Source organism: Megalops cyprinoides, chromosome 3, assembly GCF_013368585.1.
Source record: "Megalops cyprinoides isolate fMegCyp1 chromosome 3, fMegCyp1.pri, whole genome shotgun sequence".
Taxonomy (NCBI): Eukaryota; Metazoa; Chordata; class Actinopteri; order Elopiformes; family Megalopidae; genus Megalops; species Megalops cyprinoides.
This window is the reverse complement of record NC_050585.1, coordinates 12633633-12642958: the sequence shown is the minus strand read 5'-3', so window position 1 is coordinate 12642958 and position 9326 is coordinate 12633633. Positions and strand designations below refer to the sequence as shown.

At 50.6% G+C, this 9326-nt stretch overlaps 1 protein-coding gene across 8 annotated transcripts in view; it reads right to left on the bottom strand.

The window, feature by feature from the left end:
• Positions 1-788: 788 nt before the first annotated feature.
• The window catches only part of ncor1 (nuclear receptor corepressor 1), a 76749-nt gene continuing 68211 nt past the window's right edge, over positions 789-9326 (bottom strand). For 3 of the 8 annotated variants that reach the window (XM_036525523.1, XM_036525527.1, XM_036525524.1), the window contains exons 35-48: positions 9086-9292; positions 8040-8189; positions 7466-7654; positions 7119-7260; positions 6336-6811; positions 5922-6050; positions 4914-5056; positions 4520-4755; positions 3836-3979; positions 3112-3254; positions 2581-2634; positions 2114-2305; positions 1590-1772; positions 790-1367 (exon numbers count right to left, since the gene is read on the bottom strand). In XM_036525523.1, the coding sequence (XP_036381416.1) occupies positions 1177-1367; positions 1590-1772; positions 2114-2305; positions 2581-2634; positions 3112-3254; positions 3836-3979; positions 4520-4755; positions 4914-5056; positions 5922-6050; positions 6336-6811; positions 7119-7260; positions 7466-7654; positions 8040-8189; positions 9086-9292 (2579 nt within the window). In that variant the 3' untranslated portion in view covers positions 790-1176. Of the gene's footprint in view, positions 1368-1589; positions 1773-2113; positions 2306-2580; positions 2635-3111; positions 3255-3835; positions 3980-4519; positions 4756-4913; positions 5057-5921; positions 6051-6335; positions 6812-7118; positions 7261-7465; positions 7655-8039; positions 8190-9085; positions 9293-9326 lie in introns of all 8 variants that reach the window. The other 5 variants (XM_036525526.1, XM_036525525.1, XM_036525528.1 and 2 more) reach the window with 5 other exon arrangements.

Genomic DNA, 9326 nt, shown 5'->3' with positions numbered 1-9326 from the left:
ACAACATCCCAGCGTCAGAAGTGGGAACATTCTACATCAGCTGGAAACCATCACAGAGTGCAGAGTGCGGCCAGAGCTTCGGTTCCGACTGTGACCTCCGTTAACATCGGCTTACTCAAAAAAAAAAAGAGCTTAGTTACAAGATAGATCAGCTTAGGGGCTCAATAATATCAAAAAACAAATGACAATAAATTAAAAATACACGAGCTTATTCTTCTTCCACCTTCAAAAAAAGGGTTTCAACACCAGTGTTCTGAACATTCAGGCACACCCCAGAGAACAGAAAGGAAGATTACTTTTGCTTTCTTTAAGGGGATAATACTTTTTTTTTTTTTTTTTGAAATGAAAGAAAAATGGTATACCCATGCATTACTTCCACAGTGCTGCAAAAGACTTGCATCCAAATTACAACAGCTGAAACGTAAATTGTGTTTTTTTTTTTTCCTGTGTTTTACTTGAATTATCTGTTTAAGTTCGGCAATGTGCACAGCGCTTCAGGCCGGGCTGCTGCTTGCCGGCTGTGGGATCTCTGCGTTACGGTACCCTTTCTCCCCACGGCAGGCACAAACACGCCTCACTTCACCGCGTCTCTGTGCTCACAGAGGGCACCCGCTTCGCTCTGTGAAACCTACCGCCGTGAAAATCACTGGTGAAACACGGATCCACCTCACAAACGAAAAACAGATCGAATTTTAAAAGCAACATAAAAAAACAAAAAAAAAACAGAAATCAAGTAAAAGAAAATAAACACTGCAAAAAAGTTATTCTCTATTTACATACAATGATTTAAAGGACACAAGTATTTCTTTACAAACAGAAAATTGAACAAAACAAAATTTTTTTTAAAGAAATAGTCTCTGATGTTTCTTTACATTAGAAGTTCTTCATCTGTATCTCGTTTTTTTAAACAAGTCTAAAATGCTGGCTTTTTTTGTTTTAGCTGACAGACTACGTGTTAAAGCTTCCAGACGTGAGTCTCCTGAAGGTTCAGCCTGTCGCCGTTTTGCGCGGCTCCTGCTGTCCTAGCCAGCCGCAGCCGTCATGGCCTCGCTCTAAAGGAGCTCCCCCCGCAGTGCCGGCGGGGGTGAAGGATGGAGGAGGGGGGGGGCGTGCCGGGAAAGCCTGGAGCAGGCCGGGCCTCGCCCCCCTCCGACGGAGGCTGCTGCGCGCGGGCTCTCAGTCGTCGCTGTCCGACAGGGTCTCGTACTGCTCCGACAGCAGCGGCTCGCGCTCCCACACGCGAGTCTGGGGCACGGCGCCGGGCTGCTGCTGCGCCTGCAGGGAGGGAGAGGCGCAGGCCATGGAGGAGGGCGGCGTGCTGCTCAGCATGCGCATGGTCAGCGGGTTGTAGGGGAACTGCATGGAGCCTGGGGAGGAGAGACAGCCGGGCACAAAGGGCGGTTAGCGCAAAGCTCCGGAGGCGCCGCTGCCGTCTTAACCGCAGCTTCGACACAATTCATCCTAATAGTGGCGTAGTGCTCGGCCCTGCTGAAAATCTTTCATATGAGGGATTCCACAAAGCCACGGCGTGCTCACGCACAAGGCCGAACACTGAGGCTTCTTTTGGCCAGGACAGGGCGTGTGCTAACCTGTGGATGAGGGTCTGTCCTCCCAGGTCCATGCCGGCGCCTGTCGGTGGTAGTCTCCCTCTGAGTGCACAGAGGAAACGGACGAGGGTCTCTCTCCTCCAGCGTAGCCCTGCCCTGGGTTGGGTGACTTCGATTTCCTGCTGCCGGCTTTCCCCAGAAGCTTCTGCTTGCTACCTGACATGCCTGTGGAAGAATACATTATGGATATTATTATCAGCGCTGAGATGCCACGGGGCACTGGCCATTTCCTGTTCCACAGAACAATCGTGCATCTTTCTTCAAACTAATGCATCAATATTGTAAGGATCAAAGCATCATAGGCCTGTGTAGTCAGTTTCCAATTGTTCTGCATGCTGTGCATATGTATGTCAGTATGTGTACGCATGCTTGTTGTCACGCAGAGGTGTGTGTGTGTGTGTGTGTGTGTGTGTGTGCGTGCGTGTGCGTGTGCGTGTGCGTGCGCGCGCGTATACACAAGCTTGTTGACGTGTGTGTATGCATATGCGTGCGTATGTCCCAGTGACCTGTGTTGGGGGAGGGGCTGGCTTCCTGCCTCTCCATGCCAGGAAGCATGTTGCCGCTGGGCTGGGATCCGCCACCCTGGTGCTCCTCATGCTTCTCCTCAAAGTTTCCCATCAGGGCTTTGCGGATGATGTCCTCCAGGCCCAGGTTGCTGGCTGGATCACTGAAAGAGTGATTCCTGGCGCTGACGCTACCTAACAGGCCAGGGTACGCATGGGGAGATGAGGAGAGAGGAAAGTGAAACACAGCACTAAGGGAGCGGGCTAATAAAACTGACATGCGGAAAAATTAAAGGCAAGCAAGGCCATTGTGAGACAGACAGACATTTTACGACAAAAAGCAAAAAATATCTTCTTCAGATAAAGATGAAAGTTAGCTCTGATGGATGCAATGATGTTTGCACATCAAAGAGTACCATCTCTCATATTTGTTTTCTTTAACAGTAGCTCAAACCCATTTTAATACTCACTTGAGCTTGTCACAGCAGGCAAGTTGAAGATTTCAGTGCCAGGCTGTGCACTTGCTGCAAAAACAAATACGGAAAACATTAAAACAAGGTCTAGCATCAATAAAATCTATCAGTAAAGTAAGATCAACTTATGAGCATGACTGTTATTTTATGCAAGATTATTTTTATTGCTCGCTTCAAAATTTTTACTTTTTTCAGTTGTTTAGTACTAAAAAAAACTTCAGCACAAGAACTGCACAGACGCGAGAGACTGAAACCAAGATAAAAGTTGGTACATTAAAACCACATATTTGCCACATGCCACATATTTTGACAACACACTATTGGTCAATACCACCTTGCAATTACAGAACAGAAAGGAACTCTTATCAATGCTTGAATATAAGCTGTTATTAGGCTTGAGGGTTCAGACAGCCCTTTCCTGGTATGAGAAGCAACACTGAATCAGCACACAACTGGGGTTTCTTTTTTCAGCCTGGTGTCAGTGTTAGTGCAGTAGACGTACGGAGAGAAGGGAAGAGACCCACTTACCCACATCTGAATCACCGCCACCAGAGGAGTTCAACTTACGAAATATCTCCTGCTTCTTGGATTTCACCATTGGGGAGGTGCTCTCCAGTTTAGTAAAGAAGGAGGGCAAATAGCTTACGCTCCCAGGAGAGCGAGAGTCGTTCCTGTAACCAAAGAAAGGGCAGGGTTGAGTGCTACCCGCGCCACTCAGCGTTTTCCCCCCCTCCCCCTCCCCCGCGGCACATGCGACAGAACTCTGTGCTGCAAATTCCGCCGGCCACACCCTAACTCTGACCGTGCCCTTTTGCTACGCTAAAAATACTCAAAAGGCTAAATATTAACCATCGGTTCAGTTATTTATACTGTGTTCTTACTCCGTGTCCTGAGGAAGGTTCTTGCACTAAAAACATACCAGATATTTATAATCTGACCCGAGAATTGGCATGGCATAATGTGCCACTTAACGCAGCAGCCTGGACGACCCGCGTGACAGACGTTTGACAGAGACGGAGCCCTTTAGGTGCCAGACTGCGCCATCTCAGCTCTAGCACAGTGAGTCACAGGGCAGATTTCAACGACGCAGCGGTCCGGACAGGATCAGCAGACAGGGCTAACCGCCCATGTACACACGCAATTTGGTCAAGTTCTTCCCTTTTTCTATTTTTGTAACTTCTGTGGTCTTTCGAACATTGCGTGACCCCGGCCGGGAGTTGGAGGACGGCGAGGCGGCGGCGGCGCTGCGTACCTCTGCTCTGTGTTGTCAGCCTCTCGCCTCTGCGCCTGCTGCAGCAGGGCCTCCTGCTTGTCCAGGCCGGGGTAGCTCTGCGGGGGCGAGATGGGCTCGTAGCTCTCCACGGACCCAGCGCCGCGCTCCGGGGACTTGCCAGGCCTGCGGAGGAACGGGGAGAGAGGACTCAGCGCATCGGCACAAAAGACACGCCTGGCCCAGAAGGGTGGCTTTCCCCTTCAGGTCCCTGATGAATGAACGGTGCCCCAGGGAGCTGCTCACAGTCACGATAACCTGTGCGCACATACATGCATGTTCATACGGCATACACTCTCTGTTCTCTCATGCTGGAAGTCGCTCTGGATAAGAGTGTCTGCAAAATGGATGTAATGTAATGCAATGTAATACATGTGGGGATCTGTTGATGTCTATCTCTGTATACATTGGTGGGAGTAAGTGGGGGTGACAACAGGGAGTCCCTTAAAGTCCCAGGAAGAGCAGGGAAACAGATCTGTATCTGAACTTGTCTTTGTTGTTGTTTGAATGGTGGGAAATGCACTGTTTTCTTCTATGATTGCAAAAACCAAAAAAAATTTGCTTACAAAACAATAAAATCACAGCGGGCTGCAGTGAGCAGGCCGCAGTAGGGGTTGGGTGTTTTTATCAGATTTACAGGAGGTGCTGGTGGCCGGGCGCTCCTACCTCGTTCTGGGCTTGTCGGAAGCGTTCTCAGGTGACACCCTGCTGGATGGCCTCGGATGATGTGCAGACTGCGGCTGGCCCTGGGTCTCAGGGCTGTAGCGGCTGGGTATCTTGGCCCGGCCGGAGCCGGCACCAGAGGCGGCCGAGGCCGAGCTTTGGAATGTGGCAGGAGAGGAGGTGGCCGGGGAAGCCTGGGGCGCCTCCTGGTTTCGGGCGAAGTCCTGGGTGATGATATGCTGCGAGAAAAACAGGTGGCACTTTACTGACAGCAACCGCATCCGTCTCTTTTCATTACAAAGCCATGTCTCTGTTTTCAGTGCGAACAAATCATTCGTCACAATTACACACGGCGGCTTATTGCCGTCTGTAGCTTCCCGTGTCCCACCCGCCCTACCGAAATGTGGTCCGCCAGGGTCATGACGCAGTGCGTCTTGGGGACCTGGCCGTACACCTCAGCCTGGGAGTGGGGGGGCTGCTGGGGGCCCGACGGCTCCGCCTGCTGCCGGTACCGGCTCATCTCGAAAGCGCGCACAGCTCCTGCGGGGTAATCCAGGATAGCGCATTACGAGACCAGCAGGAAAGGGACAAACGTCCCGTGCCAAGAGCTGCTAATCCTAGGGTAAAAAAGCACCTGTCTGTGCCGTTTTCCACTGCCGCAGGCTGCTGACGAGAGTCACCTTCAGCTGTTGTACTTATCATTCCACTGTGCTTAGCAGATGCTCTTACCCAGAGTGACTTACATAGCTGACAATTTTTACATGTTACTCATTCCTACAGCTGGATATTCACTAAGGCAATTCAGGTGAAGTACTCTGCCCACGGGTGCAACATCACTGCACCACTGGGGAATCAAAACAGCAGCCTTACATCTGCCACTTGATATAGTGGGTTTCAAAGGCACCACCTGAAAGGTTTATCTGGGAGGAGGGGGTTCAAGCCCTGAAAATTATTTGGTTGGATGCATCAATATTATCTTACACAGCATTTGAGTCTGATTATGTAGAGTGTTCTGGGTAAACAAGGTCAAGGTCCCCGATTGCAAGACTGTTCCCTTGATACAAATATTAACAACAGTATCATAGAGTAAGCATATTAATAATTACTTATCTAAATGCATGTTAAACCAACACAGCCTGCATATATGCACATTAAGTATTTTTTCAGTAGCTACGTTGACAGATGGATGACCAGTTCACTGAGTAGAACATGCAGTAATGTATTTAACATGTCAGATCTAATGGACCTTACTTTGTCTGTCATGAAAAGCTGGCAATGGCCTGACTTTAATGCCTTTAACGTTCCTACGATTCTGGCTCGCTCTGCTGACTAAGAGGAGAACACTAAGCGATCTGCACTGAACCTGCTGCTCTCTGAGCTCCGCTCTGGGTGTTGGTTCCCCTACCTGCAACTTGGGCTGATTTCTCCTGACCGAAGGGCCCGTCCTGCTTGTCCTGGGGCTGAGCGGGGGACCCGGCTGGGCTGATCACCTCTATGGCGCCGCTGCCCGCCGCTTCATAACGACTAGAGGACACTGAACAGCGTGGAGACCAACAGTTAGGGCTGTGCTACCCACCCTGCACCCCCTGACTGCGTGGTGAGGTATTCCCAACAGTGACACCCACCCGAAGTTCAGGCATACAGAATTACTATGCTGCCGGTACAGTACCCGTACTGGTCGTGTCTGTGGTGGCAGACATGTACAAGAAACGGAGTTTCAGACCGCTGTGTGCTTGGCGATACACAGGGAGTGCAATCTCCACGTGACTGACAGGGCATGCTGGGAAATGAGTGAGCCGGCGCAGGCGGGGGGACTCACGGCTGCTGGAGGAGTCGGAGCTCTGGGAGCCCCTCTCGCGAGACTCCTTGTCGGAGGCGATCTGGCGGGTGATGATGACGTCGATGAAGTTGGCTGCGGTGATGGTGGTCTTGCCGTGGGTGCGCAGCTCCTCCTCGATACGCGACTTGGTGGGGGGGCCCTTGTCCTTGCCGCCATCCCCGTAGGCCGAGTGGGGCTTGCCCCCGGGCAGGGACATGGAGTACGGGGACTGCATAGAGAGGCGCTCGGCCTCCTGGTGCTGGAAGTGCTGCAGGTGCTGCTGCTGCTGCTCGCTGAGCGCGGCCGCCCGGCGGGACGACAGGTCCTCGCCCCGCCCCGCCTCCTGCTTGCCCTCCTTGGCCTTCGCAACGTCCATCTGCGGGGCCGAGGCGGCCGCGTCCACCAGAGCGGCCAGGGCGTCGGCCGCGGTGTTGTACCGGGCGCCCGGCTGGGACGCCGCCGCCTGGGGCATTTGCCTGGCAAAGGAAACGCACAAACAGAGGTGAGAGGCAGTGGCTGCTGACAGCAAAGTTTTAACAAGCTTTAAAGCGTTAACAATCTATTTTGTTCTCCTACATTGCGCTCTACAGCCCCTAATATATTAAATATCCTATAATAATTATCTATGAAAAATGAGGGCAGAAAGCACAGTGATTGCAGTCAGTGGGGCCTTTAGACTGCAAAAGCAGAGTGCAGTAATATAATGAGATAGTGAATACAATGTGTTGCTGCTACAATCACATCCAGAGAAAAGATATCTGAAAGAGCAAAGCTTGAACTCACATAAGAGGGGTGATGACGCTCTTGCTGTTGGTGCCCTGAAATATGCTGGGCCTCTGCTGCACCACACTCTCCTGTGACCTCACAGACGGAGAGGGTGAGCGCAGGTAACCACGGCTACCAGGCCTGCCTTGCTGCTCGGAGCCTGGGGGAAAAAAAAGCACAAACACAATTTGCATTACGTGTCCTGAAATGAAACAACAAGCAGTTTCACTCCGCACGCTGCTTCACTTAATACTGCTACCACAAGTCCATTCTGGACAGGTTTGAACGTTCACAGCGTGTCACTGGTAAGTCTGTCGTAGGCGTGTCGGCATGTTCGCGGTTTACGCCGGCCCTGTGGATCTCACCTCCGCGCAGGTATTCGCTGGCGGCCGCCATCCGCTCCCTCTCCCTCTCCCGGTCCCTCTCTCTCTGCTCCCTCTCGCGCTCCTTCTCCCTCTCCTTTTCTCGCTCCCTGTGCTCGCGCTCCCTCTCTCTCTCGCGCTCCCTCTCCCTCTCCACGCTGGCCGCCGTGGCCGCGAGGTGGCCCGGGTGACCTGCGCAAACACAGGGGACACACACGCACCCATTCAAACACAGGCCCGGGGGCCCCCGGCACCCGGGACTGTGACACCTCCCTGGACACCACTTCCGGACAAGAAGTCTCAAAACAAAAAAAAACAAAAAACAAACAACCAACCATAAAAGGGGGACAGCAACAAGCAAGAGTCTGGGGGTTTCCGCCCGATGTCTCTGCCATCCTGGTGGCACTTCTGAAAGAACGCGCTCCATTCAACAGAGCCGAGAGCGTTCTCTCACGGTGACAGGGTGTCTTTTTTTTAACTTTCGTCTGCTCCTTCTCTAGTGTGGGTCTGCTGGCTGCCACCCTGTGTTTTGTGCTGCATGTTTTCAGGGCTGGGGGGGGAGGGGGGGGGTTCTCACCTGGAGATATGGAAGCAGGGTTGAAAGCCCTAGGAGGGAAAGGGGCCTGAGCTCCAGGGATGTAGGTGATGCGGTCCATAGGGGGGGTACCTGTTCCCCCAGGGTGAGGCAACAGGATAGCGGGAGGCATCTGGGCTAGATCAATAATCCCTTTTCAGACAGAAGCAAACGGCCAGGGTGAATAACCAAAACTAACCAATTTAAATGAGAAAAAAATTATAATTAAAATAAACCCATACATTAGTTTTCACCCAACTCATCTTAATTAAATCCAATTTTTTTTTAACATTATTCAAATTGAAAGAAAAAAGCACAAAAATAAATAGCTCTGCCAAGATGTAAAGGATGCCATAATTTAAATCAAGCCAATGACTATATAAACAAGTAAATTAGGGCTGTTAGTTGATTAAATTCTTTAGTTGATTGACATACTATTTTACTGTGTTATCTTTTAGAGTAGATTCATGCAAATAGATCTGCATGGGGGCAAAATAACACGCAGTCTATTTGTGTACATGGGCTTTAATCTGAATCTGTATTTTCCATTACAAATCCATAACTATATGTTTTTTGCAAAAAAAAAGTAGCCATGAATAAGAATTATTATTAATCTATGAGAGAAAGAACTGCAAAATGATTCCTGTTCTGCAGGAACTTTCAATCAGCTAAAAGTTATTTTTTAAACTTTATTTGAACTACAGCCAATATGTAGACAGATGTGCTGTATTTCAAATGGTCATAGTATCACAGTGATATGGTTTGTTATGGATTCATATCAGTAATAATGTAACTTCTTAATGAACAACATTTTGATTAATGACTTAATGCTTTGGCTAATTACTCTAATTTGATCTATCAATTAATCACTACAGCCCTAAAATACAGAAAAGAAATAATAAAAAAATAATAAATTAAAACATTGATTTGCAGGGTCATTTGCTTCTGGGTGTCTGGAAAAGGTAGCATCTAGTTCACACAAGCACGCAGTCTGCAAACTACTCCCACCCCGAGCGGGAGGGTGGGGGGGGGAGGGGGGAGCCCAGTACCTCGTGCACCGGGCGGGTATGGGATGGTGATCTGCTGTTCCCGTGGCGACGACAGTCCCCGAGCGTCCCCTGGCCGGGGGATGACCTGCATCTGCTGGGAGGTGATGTAATCGTTGAGGATGGTCTGCCGGGTGTTCTCCATGGTGTACAGCTGGTAGGTGTTGTGGTAACCGGTGGGGGACGGCTGTCTCGGGAAGAGGTATGCTGCTGCCGGGCGGGAGGAGGGGGGTGAGAGAGAGGC